This window comes from Nerophis ophidion, linkage group LG08 (assembly GCF_033978795.1).
Source record: "Nerophis ophidion isolate RoL-2023_Sa linkage group LG08, RoL_Noph_v1.0, whole genome shotgun sequence".
Taxonomy (NCBI): domain Eukaryota; kingdom Metazoa; phylum Chordata; class Actinopteri; order Syngnathiformes; family Syngnathidae; genus Nerophis; species Nerophis ophidion.
In genome coordinates this window covers 48,770,341-48,793,443 of record NC_084618.1, presented here as the reverse complement: position 1 = coordinate 48,793,443, position 23,103 = coordinate 48,770,341, and the positions used below count along the sequence as shown (strand labels likewise).

Here is a 23,103-nt window from a genome sequence, read left to right as displayed (position 1 = left end):
GGGTGGGGGGACTGTTTACACCAGGGGTATTCAACCCAAAACATAATAGGTCGAGATACAGAAAATGTTTTCATTGACTACAGGTCCTGGTCTGTATTGGACACAGTCTAGGTCCAGCCTGGATCGCAGTCCGCCAGTTAGTGATCTCTGGTTTACACCAACAAGCATACAAAGTAAAAATATAGAGGCTAAAATAAGATAATGTGTTGGAAGTGGTCATATTATGATTTTGTTCTAGATTTAACACACTTTTTTGTGGTCTACACAACATGTACATTTTGTAAATCTGGCATGGATTGTTTTACAGACCATCATCAAGCCGCATTCTGACCGTCTCTTCAGGATGCGCCCTTCTGTGGGCGGTCTTATTTACGTGGGTCCACTTTGACTGTGTCTTCTCCCCGTCAGCCGTGCTGTGGTTTCTAGTACTTCCAAATCGAATATACTGACAGTAGGGGTGTAACGGTACACAAAAATTTTGGTTCGGTACGTACCTCGGTTTAGAGGTCACGGTTTGGTTAATTTTCGGTACAGTAAGAAAACAACAAAATATACATTTTTTGTTTTTTTATTTACCATATTTGTAAACAATGGCATAACATACATATACAGTGGGGCAAAAAAAAGTATTTAGATTTAGTCTACCACCGATTGTGCAAGTTCTTCCACTTAAAATGATGACAGAGGTCTGTAATTTTCATCATAGGTACACTTCAACTGTGAGAGACAGAATGTGAAAAAAAATCCAGGAATTCACAGTGTAAGAATTTTAAAGAATTTATTTGTAAATTATGGTGGAAAATAAGTATTTGGTCAACCATTCAAAGCTCTCACTGATGGAAGGAGGTTTTGGCTCAAAATCTCACGATACTTGGCCCCATTCATTCTTTCCTTAACACGGATCAATCGTCCTGTCCCCTTAGCAGAAAAACAGCCCCGAAGCATGATGTTTCCACCCCCATGCTTCACAGTAGGTATGGTGTTCTTGGGATGCAACTCAGTATTCTTCCTCCTCCAAACACGACGAGTTGAGTTTATACCCAAAAGTTCTATTTTGGTTTCATCTGACCACATGACATTCTCCCAATCCTCTGCTGTATCATCCATGTATCCATTTTGGTATAAACTCAACTCGTCGTGTTGGGGGAAGAAGAATACTGAGTTGCGAAAAGAATACTTCTAATACATCCTTAATCCCACCTACATGTCTTCCAATAAGAAAGTAGTGCCTGGGGACTTCTCTGCAGGCTTTCCAATTTCTGGGGCTGAAGTTGCCGAGGTAGTTAAAAGGCTCCTCGGTGGCAGGGCCACGGGGGTGGATGAGATCAGCCCAGAGTTCCTTAAGGCTATGGAGCTGTCGAGGTTGACAAGATTCTGCAGCATTGCCTGGACATTGGGGGCGGTACCTCTGGATTGACAGACTGGGGTGGTGGTTTCCATATTTAAAAAGGGGAACTGGAGGCTGTGTTCCAACTATCGTGGGATCACACTCCTCAGCCTTCCCGGTAAGGTCTATTCAGGTATACTGGAGAGGAGGCTACATCGGCTAGTCTTACCTTGGAGTGAGGCGGAACAGTGTGTTTTTCGTTCTGTGGACTAACTCTATACTCTCGGCAGGCTCCTTGTCTACCTGTGTTTTGTTGACTTGGAGAAGGCATTTGACCGTGTCCCTCAGAAAGTCCTGTGGAGAATGCTCAGAGAGTATGGGGTTTCAGACTGACTGTGGCGGTCGGCTACCTGTATGATCAGTGTCATAGCCTGGTCCGCATTGCCGACAGTAAGTCGAACCCATTTCCAGTGAAAGTTGGACTCCACTAGGGCTGCCCTTTGTCACCCGTTTTATTAACAACTTTTATGGACAGAATTTCTTTGCGCATTCAGGGCGTTGGCGGGATCCGGTTTAGATGGCTGCAGGATTAGGTCTCTGCTTTTTGCAGATGTGGTCCTGCTCACTTCATTTGACCAGAATCTTCAGCTCTCACTGGATCAGCTTGCAGCTGAGTGTGAAGCGACTGGGATGAGTATTAGCACTTCCAAGTCCAAGACCATGATTCTCGCCTGGAAAAGGGTGGAGTGACATTTTCTGTTTGTGAAGGAGATCTTGCCCGAAGTGGAGGAGGTCAAGTACCTTCGGGTCTTGTTCACGAGTGAGGGAAGAGTGGATCGCAAGATCAACAGGAGGATCGGTGCAGCGTCTGCAGTGATGCGGAACCTGTATCGGTCCATCGTGGTGAAGAAGGAGCCAAGCCGAAAGGCAAAGCTCTCACCTTACCGATTGATTGATGTCCCTATCCTCAAATATGGTCATGAGCTTTGGGTTATGATCAAAAGGACAAGATCATGCGTACAAGCGACCGGAATTGGTTTCCTCCAACGGTTGGAAGGGCTTTCCCTCAGAGATACGGTGAGAAGCTCTGTCATTCAGGAGGAGCTCAAAGTAAAGCCGCTGCTCCTCCACATTCAGGGGAACCAAATACCATCATACGCTAATACGGTGTTAGCTGTCACTGTTATGCTGATGACCCCTAACTCTACATGCCCCTAAAGCTGGCCAATAAACCAGATTGTAGTCACCTGGAGGCGTGTCTAAATGAAATTAAACAATGAATGTCCAGCAACTTTTTACATCTTAACGCTAAGAAAACGGAAATATCCCTCACCGAGAGATCCGACCACCTCCTTTATTATAGGGCACTTATGTTCCAGTTTTGCACACATTTACATTAATGTAATAAATTTAATAGGAATTATTTCACAGTTTTTAATTAAAAAAAAGCACTGTTTTAAAAGTTGCAAGTGATAAACGCTTATTTCGTGAAAAGAAATGTGGAACTGCATTAATATACATCAATTAAAGATGCATTAATAATACTACATTAAACAAATGGTAGCTCTCAAATCGCAGGCCTCAAATTTTTACTTTTAAAGGTCAAGGCAAATGTTGCCTTAAAAAAGGGCTCATATTTTAGGGCACCAAGGCAAACATTATTTTCTTTCGAGGCAGGGGCTCCAAAGCATGCATGCATATATATATATATATATATATATATATATATATATATATATATATATATATATATATATATATATACTTTTAGTGTGGGGACAAGTGCGTCTGTCTCCAATATTGTCCACACCTGTTTCCTTCTGAACACAGCAGTGCGCTCTTAAAACGCACGCCGGGAAGCTAGGGAAAAAGACGTTAAACCAAGCGCTTGTCTTCGTTTACCCCGAGGAGATATTTCCGGAGCAAAGCCTGTGTAGGTACTATCAAGCTAAACGACAATAGTGCGCGTGCGTCTGACTTTGTGTTGCCAAAAATGCTTAAAGAAATGAATTTTTTTCTGTAATTAGAAAATTAGACGGTATTATTAACCGTCGGGAATTTTATCGCAATTTATCATTATACCGTTTACTGTTACATCCCTGGTACATTAACAAGTAAAACGTCAAGGGAGGTCTTGCCATGTTGTTGCCGTCTACATTATTATTTTTTTTCAGCCATTACGGCAAGTAGCGGGTTTTGCCGCAGTTGCCGTAGTTAAATTCCAACCCTGGAATCGTAATCGAATCATGAGGTGCCCAAAGATTAGCACCTTTACTCATTACCGTTTTGATAGCACTATTTAGTATTTTATTTGGTACCTTTGAAAAGTATATGCAAGCTGGCACACACACAAACACGTGAGAAAGGATTGGGTTTATATAGATAAGATTGACAGAAAGTGTCAACATATTTGCATGGTCTGTCAGAAATAAAAAATATTAGACCTCAGAATTTCCCCTTGATGTAATTGAATGTGATGCACCGCCACTCCAAAATCGTAGCCCACCACACTTTCAAAAAAAGTTTTTTTTAATGTGAAAACAAATGAAAGTATAACATAATGTATTGTAGCCTCCAGAAGAAAAGAAAAGGCAGACACTTGCTATTTTCAACTTTATTGCCAATCTTATGCTAAAAACTAGCCCAATTCCAACAGATTTTATTTCCTGTGCAAACACTTTCCTCTCTGCATTTTGAGCACAGTAAGTGCAGCCTATTTTCCACAAGCACCCCTTCAGTGCTAAAAAAAAAAAAAAAGGCAAAAAAAGTGGATTATCTTGTACATACACTGCACTTTTGCTCCTAAAATGCCCATAAAAAGTGGTAGATATCTCCTGCATGTTTGAAAACATAGCAAACACCACAGGTAGAATCAGGATAACATTAATGTGCAGTAAAGGATCAAGTGTCTCGGTGGTGATGACCCCGTGCAGTACAACAAAATCCTCATTTAAATAGGGAGGTCTGCAGCATTTTTGAATTTTACATGCAGTGTTAGTAGCTCACACTTAACACACACACTCATAGTACACGCAAGTTTATAGATTGCACATGCTGTTTAGCGCAAGGTATTTGGATTTGAGTAAATCAGGCCGAGTGTGGTATCAGTATTTAAACAATATTCAAGTGATTCAATCAATATTTTTGTATTTCTTGTTCTTACTACAGAAAAATATTTTGGGGGGTAATTGTTACCGTTTACAAACTTAGGAAATACGTTTCTTGATACAGGGAGGATTTAAGGGCAAAACCCAAATAGTAATGTTTGGATTTGTTTAGCTATTGTGCACTAGCCACTTTGTTTTGTTCAAAAAATTTTACAAAGCATTCAATAAGACATATTTGATATATCATCAAATCAACAATTTTGATCGGGAATTTAGGAGAGGAGGGTGAGTAAAAAAAAAAGTCTATCCTAGACTTGACTCCTATGGAGGGTTCAGTCTGGGGCCAGGAGAAAAAAAAACAAGTACGGGCAACCATTTGTTACACTAATAAAATACAATTCAAAACATTGCCTATATAATTAAAGGAGGCCTATGACGATTTTCCACTTTTCTAACTTACGGTTTAAATGTTGTTACAATGTTGAATAGTCATGTAAAACAAAGCGTCAAATCATAAGGTTCATACATTTTGTTGTGAGCTTGCAAGCAGTTTTGGAAGCCACTGATCACAGTGTTTTGCGATCCATAAGTTACAATGACACAATGGTGACATTTCTACTTGGTTTGAGAAAGGTGAACCCATCCATCCATCCATCTTCTTCCGCTTATCCGAGGTCGGGTCGCGGGGGCAACAGCCTAAGCAGGGAAACCCAGACTTCCCTCTCCCCAGCCACTTCGTCTAGCTCTTCCCGGGGGATCCCGAGGCGTTCCCAGACCATCCGGGAGACAAACTCTTCCCAACGTGTCCTGGGTCTTCCCCGTGGCCTCCTACCGGTTGGACGTGCCCTAAACACCTCCCTAGGGAGGCGTTCGGGTGGCATCCTGACCAGATGCCCGAACCACCTCATCTGGCTCCTCTCGATGTGAAGGAGCAGTGGCTTTACTTTGAGTTCCTCCCGGATGGCAGAGCTTCTCACCCTATCTCTAAGGGAGAGCCCCGCCACACGGCGGAGGAAACTCAATTCGGCCGCTTGTACCCTTGATCTTATCCTTTAGGTCATAACCCAAAGCTCATGACCATAGGTGAGGATGGGAACATAGATTGACCGGTAAATTGAGAGCTTTGCCTTCCGGCTTAGTTCGTTCTTCACCACAACGGATCGGTACAGCGTCCGCATTACTGAAGACGCCGCACCGATCCGCCTGTCGATCACACGATCCACTCTTCCATCACTCGTGAACAAGACTCCGAACCCTAACCCCAGATTTTAGTCTTTACGGAAAAAAAAAACCCTATGCAAATGTTGACAAGTATGAGGTTTTTTTTTTGGTTTATTTTATTAATCAGTCCACCAAAATAATACACAGTAATATCAATCAATCAATCAATCAATGTTTACTTATATAGCCCTAAATCACTAGTGTCTCAATATAGTAATATAATACAATTCCAATTCCAAAACCAAACCCGGCCGAGCAACATTCAGAGTAGCAATCAACAGAGCAATTTTGAGGACACAAAAACATGACACAAAACAATCCAAAAGTAGTCAAACAAAAATGAATAATATCAACAACAGTATCAATATTAATAACAATTCCAACATGGCAGTGATTAGAAATACCTAATTTACATTATCATCATAGCCATTTATAAAAATTAAAATAAAAACATTTGAAAAATGAGCAATAGTGTCAGAGAGGCTTACACTTGCAAGAAAAGGTAGGACAAATTGTTATTTTCATCAAATCGTGGGACATGCACACACTAAGAACGATGTGCAACCTTCAGTGAGATAAATGCTGGTAAAAACACCTTTTGTTAATGCAGCTCTGTATCGATCCGAGTGATAATTTCTGTTCATTTTGGAGAGGATGAGGTGGGGAGGGTTTCAGTTGCACTCTAAAAGGAACACCTCTACAAATGAACCGCCTGGAGATAAATTGACAACATAAAAATAAGGTATACATGTGACTGAAACGCAAAATGTACACTCGAAATTTACACCAACGCATATCCCAAATATATTACTTAAACAAAAAGAAAGTGTGTTGAATGTAGACTTATCAAATGTCCCCTTTTAACAGAGGTTATCATGCCCTGCTCTTAAGCTTTGTTCTTGTATATTTTGGTTCTTGTTTACTCCCTGTGCACCTGGTAACGGTAATTTTCCCCAGTAGAAAAGCAGATTTTTTGCTTTAATATATACGTTTCGTGGTCTTTCCAATAAAAATAGGGTTTACTTTTGAAGGAAATGCCTCAAAGCAAGTTTTGGAGCAAGTGTACTCTTTCTTAACTATCAAGCCCTTTTATATTTCTGTTGATTCAGAGGATTTATTAAAAGCATTCTGTTCATTCTTTAATATTGTGGCAACTTTTCAGAACTCCTCCGTGGACTTTTATGAATAGATTACTGTACATTAATGGTATACTCTTCTCAAATGAAGACATATGCTTGGCATTTCTCCTTCCAAGCAGTTAATAGAATCAAGGACCTAAAGATCTAATTCATACCTTCAACCTTGAGGGTGTGTGCATTTTAAAGTGAGAAGGGAGCTCAATTACTCAGCCTATGGGTCTTAAAGAAGCAGGAAAGTCAATCAAGTGCAGTGTGTCATTGCTGTTAAGCAGAGTGTCTTCTACTGCTGATTCACTGCACTGAGCCTAGTGGTCAGGGTCACTTTCACACAGTGGATTAGAGAGAAGGTCACCATTAATTCCTTCAGCGAGGGAATCAGTCTGGCTCAAAAAGAAATACAATAGAGCCGTCTCAAAACAGTTTTGGAAGATTTTGTACGGAAGGCCGCCACGTTTCGAAGTGATGATTATGAATCTTAAGTTTATAACTTTGTTTCATATGAATAATAAGCTTTTTTTTATGTTGTGTCCATTGTTTAGGGTTATTTCAACAAGAAGCAATTGTGGAGCTGTCAACTCTTGCAGATTCTGTTGGAAAGACTTTAGAAATTGTCCTGACATCCTGACTGAAGTTTTTTGTGTATATAAAATCGCTAATTTTGTCCATCTAATTGCAAAATGAAGAAACAATGATTGTGTGAATCTGTTAAACTTGCGATTGAAGCGACGTTCAAGACCACCCAAAATAAAAAGCAGAGTGGGCTAGCTATGTATGAGTACGAACTGCTACTTCAGCTAGCATACAGTACCAATTAGTAGCCAGTCTGGCACAGTGACGAGCAGGTGTGAGATCAGGCTGAGCAATTTTATATATATATATATTTTTATATATATATATATATATATATATATATATATATATATATATATATATATATATATATATATATATATATATATATATATATATATATATATATATATATATATATATATATATATATATATATATATATATATATATACATATTACGGGTGCGAATTTTTGGGTGTCCCACGATTCGATTCAATATTGATGCTTGGGTCACGATTCGATAATATATCGATTTTTTTCGATTGAACGCGATTCTCGATTCAAAAACGATATTTTTCCGATTCAAAACAATTCTGTATTCATTCAATACATACTATTTCAGCAGGATCTACTCCAGTCTGCTGACATGCGAACAAAAAAGTAGATTTTAAAAAAAAAGCTTTAATAATTGTAAAGGGAAATGTTTTATCAACTGATTGCAATAATGTCAATTTGTTTTAACTATTAAACGAACCAAAAATACAATTTATTTTATCTTTGTGAAAACATTGGACACAGTGTGTTGTCAAGCTTATGAGATGCGATGCAAGTGTAAGCCACTGTGACACTATTGTTCTTTTTTTTTTATTTTTATAAATGTGTAATGATAATGTCAATGAGGGATTTTTAATCACTGCTATACTGAAATTATAACTAATATTGATACTGTTGTTGAAAATATTAATTTTTGTTTCACTACTTTGGTTTGTTCTGTGTCGTGTTTGTGTCTCCTCTCAACTGCTCTTTTTATTGCAGTTCTGAGTGTTGCTGGGTCAGGTTTGATTTTGGAATTGGATTGCATTGTTATGGTATTGCTGTGTATTGGTTTGTTGGATTGATAAAAAAATAAAAACAAATAATAATAATTTAAAAAAAAATAGATAAAAAAAAAAGAGAATCGATTCTGAATCGCACAATGTAGGAATCGCGATTCGTATTCTAATAGATTTTTTCCCACACCCTTAATATATATATATATATATATATATATATATATATTTTTTTTTTTAGTATCAAAGACCCTGTTTACACTGCACGCCAAATCGTTTTTTTTTTTACTCTCATGTGACACAGATCAGATTTTTTTGCCTGGCTAAATGCTCCAAAGTGCTTGAAATCTAATCTTTTCGTATCAGTGACTTCAGTCTAAACGCAATGCGACCCATATGTGACTTTTTCGTGAGCTTTGGGCGAGCTGCGTCACTCGTGTGCGGCGGCGGGAAAGACGCATTTGCCAGCAGAAGTGGATATTTTATCATTTGGTTTCGGTGAGCGAAGTCTATTTAAGACGACCAAATTTTTGGTGCATCATTAGTCAATACTGTGCAAATAATGGTAATATATAATAATCCATCCATCCATTTCCTAGCGCTTGTCCCTTTTGAGGTCGCGGGGGGTGCTGGAGCCTATCTCAGCTGCATTTGGGCGCCACCTCATCGCAGGACCAACACAGATAGACAGACAACATTCACACTCACATTCACACACTACGGCCAATTAAGTGTTGCCAATCAACCTATCCCTAATCTATAAATGTATGTATTTTGATTACGAAGAAATAGCGATGGTTGACGCTGTGGCGCATTTGCTTACATGTCAGTTGAAAAAAAAAGAACTCATATAGATCCACGCTGATGTCTGTATCTCCTCTACTTAACAGCCATTCAAAATTAGAACCCACCCAAATACAATACATCCATTCATACATGTAATTACTTTAATCTATTTTAATGTAAAAACTGAGGCGCAGAGACTTTTATTTTATTTTGTATTAGCGACTTCCTCCCAGTCAACTTCCTTTGTTTTCACTTTAGTGAACTGCGCATGCAAGTGACGCCAAGGCCATATTTGGGCCACATACATGTTAACACTGGAGTCTATTAAAAATCGCAATTTGCTTTCAGTGTAAACAGTCATCTGGAAAAATTCAGATTAAAAAAATATTAGATTTGGATGACTTTGGCCTGTAGCGTAAACATAGTCATTAAGGCATACACGTTATTATTATTAAGGACGACTTCAGCAAAATGACCATGTGTTTTCAGTTTGCTACATTGATATTACCATTAACTGTGTAGGGGCAAAATCGGCTCTGGAAAACATGTAAAATCAAACTACCGTATTTCGATACGTTTGTTGTAAGTGTCATCATGTCCGGTATGCACAGTCTCAAACACTTGGTGAGGAAACAATCACTAAAGCAGCACTCAGAACACACGCTCAGCTAAACGCCCTCTAGGTAATGTTGCAACTACAAAAAATGCCCTGACGTAAAGTAAGGCTCCACTTTACCAAAATGTATTAGCTCGATGCTAATTTATATTGCTTTTTTGATATATAAGCTATTTATTAGCACTGGCAATTTTACAAGGCAATTTCAACACCTCCAAATTTGGTAATTAAAACTACAACCAAGATGCACATTACAATCAAACACAAAGTGTGTAATAAGTACGAACAGTATACACACTTTTTAGGGCTCAAAAGATAAAAGACTGCCACATTAAGCTTCACGGCAAAGGCTACTTCCTGTCTAGGCAACACACTGTAGCCTAGCCTACTACCATACAACATCCTGGAATTGCAACTGCATGCAAAGTCTACAATATATTACTTGCATATGAGACTCCGATGTGTAGTACAGTGTTTTTCAACCACTATGCCGCTGCATACTAGTGAGACATTGTCTGGTGTGCCGTGGGAAATTATGCAACTTCACCTAATTGGTCCAAAAATATTTTTTGCAAATCAATAATTATAGTAATGTGCCGTTGTCTAGTGCCTGTGCTGTGTAGAGCTTGGCAGGGTAACCATGTAATACTCCATGTCAGTAGGTGGCAGCAGGCAGTTCATTGCTTTGTAGAAGTCAGAACGCGTCGAGGATTTTTCGTCGTGATCCCAATATGCAGAGCACAGCGGGAGACAGCGTGCAGGTAAAGGGTATGTTACGCTTAAACCAAAAATGGACAAAAGGCAAGTCCTGCTAGAAAAAGGCACTGAAGCACAGGCTTTGCAAAACAAAAGTAAAACTGAACTGGCTACAAAGTAAACAAAAACAGAATGCTGGAGGACAGCAAAAACTTACAGCGTGTGGAGCAGACACGGCGTCCACAAAGTACATCCATAAAGTGACATGACAATCAACAATGTCCCCACAATGAAGGATAGCGTACGCACAACTTAAATAGTATTGATTGCGAAAACATAGCAGGTGCGGGCAATAACATTTAAAAGAAGGTGTGAAGCTACTACAGGAGAACACCAACCAAACACGAAGAGTCACCAAAATAACAGCGCAAGACAGGAACTTTATAAAGCATTACACACAGGAAACAGCCACACATTCACAATAAGGCATGACAACCTGGTGGAGTTTCATTTTTAACCTTTTCTGTTGGCGGTGTGCCTCCAAAAAGTTTTTATGAAAAAAATGTGCCTTGGCTCAAAAAAGATTGAAACCAAGATGTAAGAAATGGTCAGAACAGTTATTTTAATCACCTCATTGTTTCATATTAAATTTAAAAAATAAGAATTTATTTTTAAACAATTAACATTTATTAACACATAAAAACACCTTATATTAGTACCGCTGAGAACCGGTAACAACTCCCAGGTACAGGGAATTGGCAATGTGTACTCAAATGTGAAAGGAACCCAACCTTTTTAGTACTCAGCAATATGAAATGTGACAAATATCAATATTGGACATGAACGTTTTGTGTCAAAATGTGTTATCAAGAGTCAAATATTACTCACACATGTCCAAATATGTTATAGATGTTAACTTGTTAACATTATAATGCCTGTAGCGCTCTCTGCTAAAAGCTTTTTTGTTTAGTACAGTAGCATCGCTAACCCAGCAAGGGACCCCCTCCGGTAGCTCCACCCACTCAGCTGATGACTTTATGCAATTCTTTAGTAAGAAAATTTAAGTCATTAGAAAGGAGATTGAAGACAATGCGTCCCAGCTACAACGGGGTTCTATTAACACTGACACAATGGTATATACGGCGGATACTGCCCTCCAAAATAGTTTCTCTCGTTTTGAGGAAATAACATTAGAGGAATTGTTACAACGTGTAAATGGAATAAAACAAACAACATGTTTACTTGACCCTCTTCCTGGGAAACTGATCAAGGAGCTCTTTGTATTATTAGGTCCATCAGTGCTAAATATTATAAACTTATCACTTTCCTCGGGCACTGTTCCCCTAGCATTCAAAAAAGTGGTTATTCATCCTCTTCTTAAAAGACCTAACTTCGATCCTGACCTCATGGTAAACTACCGACCGGTGTCTCACCTTCCCTTTATTTCAAAAATCCTCGAAAAAATTGTTGCGGAGCAGTTAAATGAACACTTAGCGTCTAACAATCTATGTGAAACCTTTCAATCCGGTTTCAGGGCAAATCACTCCACGGAGACAGCCCTCGCAAAAATGACTAATGATCTATTGCTAACGATGGATTCTGATGTGTCATCTATGTTGCTGCTCCTCGATCTTAGCGCTGCTTTCGATACTGTCGATCATAATATTTTATTAGAACGTATCAAAACACGAATTGGTATGTCAGACTTAGCCCTGTCTTGGTTGAACTCTTATCTTACTGATAGGATGCAGTGTGTCTCCCAGAACGTGTGGAGTTCCCCAGGGTTCGGTCCTTGGCCCTGCACTCTTCAGCATTTACATGCTGCCGCTAGGTGACATCATACGCAAATACGGTGTTAGCTTTCACTGTTATGCTGATGACACCCAACTCTACATGCCCCTAAAGCTGACCAACACGCGGGATTGTAGTGAGCTGGAGGCGTGTCTTAATGAAATTAAACAATGGATGTCCACTAACTTTTTGCAACTCAACGCCAGAAAAACGGAAATGCTGATTATCGGTCCTGCTAGACACCGTACTCTATTTAATAATACAACTCTAACATTTGACAACCAAACAATTAAACAAGGCGACACGGTAAAGAATCTGGGTATTATCTTCGACCCAACTCTCTCCTTTGAGTCACACATTAAAAGCGTTACTAAAACGGCCTTCTTTCATCTCCGTAATATCGCTAAAATTTGCTCCATTCTGTCCACTAAAGACGCTGAGATCATTATCCATGCGTTTGTTACGTCTCGCCTCGACTACTGTAACGTATTATTTTCGGGTCTCCCCATGTCTAGCATTAAAAGATTACAGTTGGTACAAAATGCGGCTGCTAGACTTTTGACAAGAACAAGAAAGTTTGATCACATTACGCCTGTACTGGCTCACCTGCAGTGGCTTCCTGTGCACTTAAGATGTGACTTTAAGGTTTTACTACTTACGTATAAAATACTACACGGTCTAGCTCCATCCTATCTTGCCGATTGTAGTGTACCATATGTCCCGGCAAGAAATCTGCGTTCAAAGGACTGCGGCTTATTAGTGATTCCCAAAGCCCAAAAAAAGTCTGCGGGCTATAGAGCGTTTTCCGTTCGGGCTCCAGTACTCTGGAATGCCCTCCCGGTAACAGTTCGAGATGCCACCTCAGTAGAAGCATTTAAGTCTCACCTTAAAACTCATTTGTATACTCTAGCCTTTAAATAGACTCCCTTTTTAGACCAGTTGATCTGCCGTTTCTTTTCTTTTTCTTCTATGTCCCACTCTCCCTTGTGGAGGGGGTCCGGTCCGATCCGGTGGAGGGGGTCCGGTCCGATCCGGTGGCCATGTACTGCTTGCCTGTGTATCGGCTGGGGACATCTCTGCGCTGCTGATCCGCCTCCGCTTGGGATGGTTTCCTGCTGGCTCCGCTGTGAACGGGACTCTCGCTGCTGTGTTGGATCCGCTTTGGACTGGACTCTCGCGACTGTGTTGGATCCATTATGGATTGAACTTTCACAGTATCATGTTGGACCCGCTCGACATCCATTGCTTTCCTCCTCTCCAAGGTTATCATAGTCATCATTGTCACCGACGTCCCACTGGGTGTGAGTTTTCCTTGCCCTTATGTGGGCCTACCGAGGATGTCGTAGTGGTTTGTGCAGCCCTGTGAGACACTAGTGATTTAGGGCTATATAAGTAAACATTGATTGATTGATTGATTGACACGTCATTATCAGATAGTAATAATAATAATAATAATGGATTGGATTTATATCGCGCTTTTCTATTGTTAGATACTCAAAGTGCTCACAGAGAAGTGGAAACCCATCATTCATTCACACCTGGTGGTGGTAAGCTACATCTGTAGCCACAGTTGCCCTGGGGTAGACTGACGGAAGCGTGGCTGCCAGTTTGCGCCTACCACCACCACGACCACCACCAATCATTCATTCATCTTTCATTCACCAGTGTGAGCGGCAACGGGGGCAAGGGTGAAGTGTCCTACCCAAGGACACAACGGCAGCGATTTGGATGTCAATAGGTGGGAAGCGAACCTGCAACCCTCAGGTTTCTGGCTTGGCCGCTCTACCCCTTACGCCATACCGCCCCAAAGATGTTGTATTTTATATCACTTCTTGAGTTTTTAGCCTGCATATATAAGTGGTTCAAGTCTGAATTCAGATTTTTTTTCATTAGACAAAAATGCAATCCAGTTTTTGCATTGCCAGTGGAAAAACTATACAATGCAGACAATGGCACGTAATTGTTTTTTTCATACTAACACTCACGTACAATTTCAGATGTAATAAATAACATTGTTAACCTTTCATGATTTAATATTTTACACAGTTGTGTTATATTGTTATTGTTGTATTTGATTACAGAGTCATACTTTGTCTCTGACACATTTATTACCATGTTGCCTACACACCCAACAGTGAAAATGTAAGCCTAATCTGATTTAGTGAGTCAAACGTATACCTACCTAAATCACTGACTTGAAGCGTGACGATTTACAGCTTTTCCCCATGGAGAGTTTGATTAAAAAACAACCTTTCCTTTATGTATTCTATGGCGGGTCTAATGGGACAAAAAAATATATATATATATTTTCAAATTATTACTTAAATGTCTCATTCATAAATTATAATTGGAAATAAATACATAAACATGTTATTAATGTATTTAATGTAAAAGCACATTTAATTATTTAGTTATTTTCCTCTTTATTTATTTAATTAATTACCGATTTTATTATTTCATGATTCAATTTTAATTTTAATTCTGTTCTGTCGCCCTGTAATGTTTGTCTAATCTTGAATGGGATTGTGCTGAAAATTAAAATTTTCTTGAAGGAACTCTCCTGAAGGAATACATAAAGTACCATCTAATCTAATCTAATCTAATCTAATCTAATCTAATCTAATATAATATAATTAAGTATTCACGATTTAATTATCTACAGTATTTCACATTTTATTGATTGATTATCATGCAATTATTACATTAACGTGCATGTCAACGGTTCATGAATGTATTATTTGTGTGTCAAACTCGTCCATCAAAGTTAGTGGACGGAGCTAACACAAATCTAGTCCAATGGCCATGAAGCAGCTGAAGTTGAATTCTTGGATGTTGTCAGACTCATTTGCTCACTTTCATGCCAAGATGTCGACCAGTACTCCTACGCTTGTCTGGGCAAAGTTCCAGACACAAGTGAAAGTGTCGGGTAATCAATGAAATAAAACAGCAAACTGGTGTAATGTAACGAGAAAATGTTGCAGGCTGTTTTTTACTTTAAAACTGTCATTGGTCAAAAAATAATAATGAATCAAAAGCAATGTTGATATGAATTATTTACCCACTTAAGGCTCCAATTACTTTACATCAAATATTCAATTTTGTAAAATGTTTTGGGGAAAATATTCCATATGTTGTGTTTTTGCCATAAAAAACAAGGGGCTTTCTTAAAAAAGGCCATATAACAAACACAAAATAATAAAAATGAATAGATCGGAAGTTCATCTATAGTACATTTTCAGCAGGTGAGCTACTTATCAAAATGACCAAGTCGAGTTGATCTACTTCATATACATGTATATATCTGCTGTCAAGTGAACAATATTTAAAAATTAGATTAATCACACTCTTGAAATGTGATTAATCCCGATTAATCACATCAGGTGCCGTGACCGTCAATTAAGTGGCAAAAGTGACGTCCTTGTGGAGCGTGAAGACTGCTAATTTTTAGGTTTTCTTTTTTGTTGTTTGGCTGGTGATCGACTGACATACCTAATGGACACCCCTGTTTTATAGATATTAAATACATGGCTTTTTTAAAAACTTTAATGACTTTGGTGTCCCTAGGCCACCTAACATTCACCATAAATGATTGCATTAATGGTTACAATATATGTTGTATTGGTTTTAAAAATCATACATTTCAAAACATCCCCTGCATGCTTTCTTATTTTAGTGTTTGGCCCTCATTGGAAAAGTGTGGATACCTCCGCTCTTTGATATTCAGAAGTAAAAGTTGATATTTGACTCACCTGAAAGTACTGTGAATATGGCCGCGAAGGCATTGACCTTGAGGCCGTCAATAACGTTGCCAAACTGGCACACTTCTATCGACATGAGGATGCCCCCGGTGGCTAAGAGGAGGATGTACAGGCACTCGGCGACGATGCACAGCCACAGCACTCCTAGCAAAGAGGAAGAGGAGGGGGGAAAAAAACAACATGTTTCAGTTGCAGGAAGGCAGGGAGACACGGTTGAGTGAACGATGGAGGGGGTGTACCTAGTGAGACAAGGGGTTGGGGGAAGAGAAATGAGGAAGGAAGTATATGCTATACATTAGATATAAGCAAGGGCACTGGGAGAGGACATGCAAAGCGGTGGGGGATCAAAGTAGGATGAATTGGGAAAGGAGGATGAGTGACCCGTCACCCATATGATTAACCTTCACAGGCCGAGAAAAGGTTGTATGTTCCACTGAGAGACATCTAAACTCGGTTTATAGATAGATAGATAGATAGATAGATAGATAGATAGATGGATAGATTGATAGATAGATAGGTGGATAGATAGATGGATGGATAGTATTCTATTGATTCCTTCAGAGTGCTTATAGGAGGAAATATAATTCCATTTAAAAACTCTTATTAGTACGCTGTGATGTAATTATGTCCATCACAAAAGAGCAGAAAGTTATTGCGAGGTAATTCATCATGAAAGTGGAGATCCCTATTCGCCAAAGTTCAATTATGAACACTGCTAATCCTCATTCAGATTAACTGTAAATAAATCAATTGTGTCATAAAATATTGCCATCAATGGTACTGTTTAAATAATACTGATACAACCAGAGATGGGTAGTAACGTGCTACATTTACTCGGTTACATCTACTTGAGTAACTTTTGGGATAAATTGTACTTCTAAGTGTAGTTTTAATACAACATACTTTTACTTTTACTTGAGTATATTTATGGAGAAGAAACGCTACTTCTACTCCGCTCCATTTATCTAGATTCAGCTTGCTACTCGCTACTGATTTTTATCTATCTGTTAATGCACGCTTTGTTTTGGTTTGTCAGACACACCTTCGAAGTAGGATCTATCACATGCCTGCGTTTCACCAATCAAATGCAGTCACTGGTGACGTTTGACTCCATTCCACCAATCAAACAGAGCCAGGCGGTCACATGTTTAACTGCATACTCTTTTAAAAATTTTATAAACCTTTATTTATAAATTTCAACATTTACGAACAGTTGAAAATAATAATCAAAGTAAGTACAAAAACAGTACAAAACGGTATAAAAACCGTACAAAACAGCACCAGGGGGTTGTAAATTCAAAGTAATTGAAATAGAATGCAATATATATATATATATATATATATATATATATATATATATATAGAGAGAGAGAGAGAGAGAGAGAGAGAAAATAAATTGCAAAGCCATACTGTAGGCTCACTCAATCTCAGTAAATAACTTACAAACCCCGTTTCCATATGAGTTGGGAAATTGTGTTGGATGTAAATTTAACGTAATACACTGATTTGCAAATCATTTTCAACCCATATTCAGTTGAATATGCTACAAAGACAACATATTTGATGTTCAAACAGATAAACATTTTTTTTTTTGCAAATAATCATTAACTTTAGAATTTGATGCCAGCAACATGTGACAAAGAAGTTGGGGATGGTGACAATAACTACTGATAAAGTTGAGAAATTCTCATCAAACACTTATTTAGGAACATCCCATAGGTGTGCAGGCTAATTGGGAACAGCTGGGTGCCATGATTGGGTATAAAAGCAGCTTCCATGAAATGTTAAGTCATTCACAAACAAGGATGGGGCGAGGGTCACCAATTTGTAAACAAATTGCCAAACAGTTTTAGAACAACATTTCTCAACGAGCTATTGCAAGGAATTTAGGGATTTTACCATCTACGGTCCGTAAAATCATCAAAAGGTTCATAGAATCTGGAGAAATCACTGCACGTAAGCGATGATATTACAGACCATTGATCCCTCAAGCAGTACTGCATCAAAAACAGACATCAGTGTGTAAAGGATATCCCCACATTGGCTCAGGAACATTTCATAAAACCCCTGTCAGTAACTACAGTTGGTTGCTACATCTGTAAGTGCAAGTTAAAACTCTGCTATGCAAAGCAAAACCCATTTATCAACAACACCAAGGAACGCCACTGGCTTCGCTGGGCCCGAGCTCATCTAAGATGGACTGATGCAAAGTGGAAAAGTGTTCTGTGGTCTGACGAGTCCACATTTCAAATTATATTTAGAAACTGTGGACGTGGTGTCCTCCGGAACAAAGAGGAACATTACCATCTGGATTGTTATAGGCGCGAAGTTCAAAAGCCAGCATCTCTGATGGTATGGGGGTGTATTAGTGCCCAAGGCATGGGTAACCTACACATATGTGAAGGCACCATTAATGCTGAATGGTCCATACAGGTTTTGGAGCAAAATATGTTGTCATCCAAGCAACGTTATCATGGACGCCCCTGCTTATTTCAGCAAGACAATGCCAAGCCACGTGTTACAACAGCGTGGTTCTGTAGTAAAAGAGTCCGGCTACTTTCCTGGCGCGCCTGCAGTCCAGACATGTCTTCCATCAAAAATGTGTGGCACATTCTGAATCGTAAAATGCGACATTGGAGACCCCGGACTGTTGAACAACTGAAGCTCTACATAAAATAAGAATGGGAAAGAATTCCACTTTCAAAGCTTCAACAATTAGTTTCCTCAGTTCCCAAACGTTTATTGAGTGTTGTTAAAAGAAAAGGTGATGTAACACAGTGGTGAACATGCCCTTTCCCAACTACTTGGCATGGGTTTGAACATCAAATATCTTGTCTTTGTAGTGCAATCAACTGAATATGGGTTGAAAAGGATTTGCAAATCATTGTATTCCGTTTATATTTACATCTAACACAATTTCCCAACTCGTATGGAAACAGGGTTTGAAAATTTGGAACACATCATCATCTTTTTCACAGCGTTTTGGTTGTTAGGGGTAGAGTGTTTTAATGTAGAGTTCTAAATATTTTTTAAAGGCACAAAAAACAGGTTGGGTATTGAGAAACTTACATTTATGAATATAACATTTAGCCAATAGTATAACGAGGTTGCAAAGGTCAAATTAATTTCAAATTTTTTTCAATACAGTGTAACACCAAATATATATTATTTAATATATATTATTGTTTTAGTTGCTTAATAGATATTCCTGGCTCTGAATTTGTTTATTGCTATTTTTATGTTTTTGTGCATTACTTGTAGCCATCATCATTAAACGAACAGGTTACTCATCAGTTACTCAGTACTTGAGTAGTTTTTTCATACTTTTAATAACATACTTTTTAGTTTTACTCTAGTAAATATTAGGGTGACTACTCCTTACTTTTACTTGAGTAATACATCTCTAAAGTAACAGTATTCTTACTTGAGTACAATTTCTGGCTACTCTACCCACCTCTGGATATAACAACCAAATAAAATGTTTGAAACATTTGGGTGCTTTGCTATGCTCTTTAAAGAAAAAAATATGAAGAGCAGGTCAATTAGTCAATCAAACAAGCACCAATAACCTTGGGAAATTAATGTTAAACAGATTATTGCCAATAATGGTGTAGTTTCACACATTTGGTAAGCACATTTGCCAAATTCATTAGCAATATTTTTATAGCACTATCAGCTATGTATAAACATTTCGATTTACTCATTAAAAGCTCCCAGAAATAGGAAAATTTCATAAATGTGTGTCATGTCCTTTGTGTTATGTTTGTTCTTTAAATATTTCTACATTTTCTAATTTAGTGCTACGTCACTATATCATTATTTTCTGACATCACTCAAAAAGGAATATTACCACATTTAAAATGGAAAATATAGTAAGGGAAATGAATGCAAAATGTCTTCAGTTCATCAGCATTAGCAGTGAGGAGGCACTAACATGCAGGTCTGAGCACAGACTGCACAGCTGAGGGAACCGATAAGGCAAATGAGACTCTACGGAAGAGATTGATTTGCTAGCAGCTAGAGTAACACCGCTTACCTAGCAGCTGGTAAATCATTGCTAAGTGGTAATAGCGCGCTGTGTGGAATTGCTGTGGGCAAAATATGCAGTCGGGGTGAGTTATTTCACCTTGCAAGGGAAAGACCAAAAGATCATGGTCCAAGTCTTGGCATTGGGTGACTTACAAATAGAAATCGAAAAGCATACCCTATAATTGAGACAAACTAATCTGGATTCTACACCCATTTAATTAAAATTAATGATTGTGCATTTACTGTATGAGTTCTATTGAACCGTCTGACGTTAGCCCTCCCTCTGCTATCCTCCTGCTCGCATTCACTCACACTGCATATGTTACAACACTGTATATTGTACAGAAACTGCAATTTTCCTGACTTCCCGACTCTTTGTGATTATTACAAATGATTTTGGAGCATTCACTCTCAGACGTTCCACATTAGTAGTAAATGGAAATAAAATCACCCACGTTTGAGTACAGCGACGAAGAAAGAAAAAAATCTATTCATTTTGACAACATCTTTAAAATTGTTAAAGCACAGGAATTGTTGCTTATTATTCCAATTTTTAAATAGGAATTATAGTGACACTTCATACAACTATTTTTATACAAGTGTAATGGTACAATTAGGGCTGCAGCTTTGGTTTCCTTGATTATTCGAGTAAGCCAATGAAAAACTTCACAGTCTCAGCACGTATTTTAGGGAACATAGTTTACATAAAAAACAAATTTTCAGCCAATAAATGCAGTTTTTTTTCTTAATATGTGCACTTTTAACATGTTTTCATTAATAAAAACAATGGAAAAAATCCTCCACATCCGCCGCCACACAGACAACGGCACTCACACACCACCACTCTCAAACGTGCTCTATTGCAGCCGCCATGTGGAAACTACACATACGCATTTGAAGTTCTATGCACTTCATTCTGTCCAGATTTTATACATTTAGTTACACTCTTATTACGATTAATCAAAGCAACAAAATGTACATCACACCTTATTTCTAATGGAATTATTTGATTTCACTGAATAATCGATGCGGCTTGAAGTACAAGTATTCATAAACAGAATTCTCAGTGTGGCACTATCGGTACATTACACAAGCATTCTTACCTGAGTCCCCAAAAGGACCCCAGTAGGAAAAAGGACGTGTACCTGCCTTGCGATGTCTTTACATGTCTACTCTGTAAACAAATACAGTGCTAGTAGGCTAGCAATAGTGCCAAGGAGAAGCTGTAGCTTGAAAACTCTCTTCTGTCAATTAAGTCTCCTGTTTGGGAACACTGTACCTTTCAGGTAAAACATACTGTAGATAAACGGACAAAGAAAAGTGGATTCAACAACGGTTCAGTAGATATCAGAAACGGGACTTAAAGTTGGAAATATTAGGGCTGCACTTTAGGCAATAAAAAACTTAAATTCTGTAAAATATAGTAATAATTCACAATAGTCAAACTGTTTCAGTGGCACTTTTTAATATTAATGTTGTTCATATTGTCTTTAATTTTTCTGAAAAAAGTCATTCAACAGACCCCGGACTGTTGAACGACTGAAGCTCTACATAAAACAAGAATAGGAAAGAATACCACTTTCAAAGCTTCAACAATTAGTTTCCTATGTTTCCAAACGTTTATTGAGTGTTGTTAAAAGAAAAGGTGATGTAACACAGTGGTGAACATGCCCTTTCCCAACTACTTTGTCACATGTTGGAGCCATAAAATTCTTAGTTAATTATTATTTGCAAAAAAAAAATCAAGTTCATGGGTTTGAACATCAAATATCTTGTCTTTGTAGTGCAATCAACTGAATATGGGTTGAAAAGGATGTGCAAATTATTGTATTAAGTTTATATTTACATCTAACACAATTTCCCAACTCATATGGAAACGGGGTTTGTAAATTTGGAACACAGCATCATCTTTTTCACAGCTTTTTGGTTGTTAGGGGTAGAGTGTTTTAATGTAGAGTTCTACATCTTTTTTAAAGGCACAAAAAACAGGTGGGGTATTAAGAAACTTACATTTATGAATATAAAATTTAGCCAATAGTATAATGAGGTTGCAAAGCTAAAATTCATTTTAATTTTTTTTTCAATACAGTGTAAAACCAAATATATATTATTTGATATATATTATTGTTTTAGTTGCTTAAGATATACTCCTGGCTCTGAATGTGTTCATTGCTATTTTTATGTTTTTGTGCATTACTAGTTGGCGTCATCATTAAACGAACAGGTTTCTCATCAGTTACTCAGTACTTGAGTAGTTTTTCACAACATACTTTTTACATTTACTCAAATAAATATTTGGGTGACTACTCCTTACTTTTATTGGAAATATTAAGGCTGCACTTTGGGCAATAAGAAACTTAAATTCTGTAAAATATATTAATAATTCACAATAGTCAAACTGTTTCAGTGGCAATTTTTAATATTAATGTTGTTTATATTGTCTTTATTTTTTCTGACAATTGTATTTATTGGATTACCTGCCAGCAGTTTGTTTCATTTTAAAAAGCCATCATGCTGTTTACATAAAAATTTAGCAATTTTATGTTCTGTATTTTGTTCCATTACTGTACCAAGAATTAACTGAACCGTGACATTTGCAGTGTAGTGTTACACACCTTGATATTTATTAATCACAGACATACCTCTTTCATTTGCAGGTGTAACGTAGATGAAACTTCTGCAATTTTCACCTGGAAAACAAAAGGGTGCGTGTTTACTACTGCAGTACTGTGACTTGTGACATTTCCCTTGTTAACTTTCAAATACAGGGATTAAGCAAGCCAGTTTGTATAGCTTGGAATCCAAAAATAAATTCCCTCAATATGGAGAAGAATATCCATGCTTTGTTACATAGACCTCCCTGTTATTGTTCTGTTGTAGTGTTCCATACACAATCTGAATGTTTAATTAATCCACGGAACAAATACCGGTACTCAATAAGTTTTACAGACGTTGTAAAGGGATGGCGCCTCTCCCAGATGGCTTATCTGGATTGGATCCAAGTCAAATAG

The 23,103-nt window shown here is 38.1% G+C and overlaps 1 protein-coding gene across 1 annotated transcript in view; it reads right to left on the bottom strand.

The window, feature by feature from the left end:
* gsg1l2b (gsg1-like 2b) overlaps positions 1 to 23,103 on the bottom strand; it is a 65,917-nt gene that overhangs the window by 32,247 nt on the left and 10,567 nt on the right. The window contains exons 2-3 of the mRNA XM_061908754.1: positions 22,735 to 22,782; positions 16,055 to 16,207 (exon numbers count right to left, since the gene is read on the bottom strand). Coding sequence (XP_061764738.1) covers positions 16,055 to 16,207; positions 22,735 to 22,782 — 201 coding nt within the window. The remainder of the gene's footprint in view (positions 1 to 16,054; positions 16,208 to 22,734; positions 22,783 to 23,103) is intronic.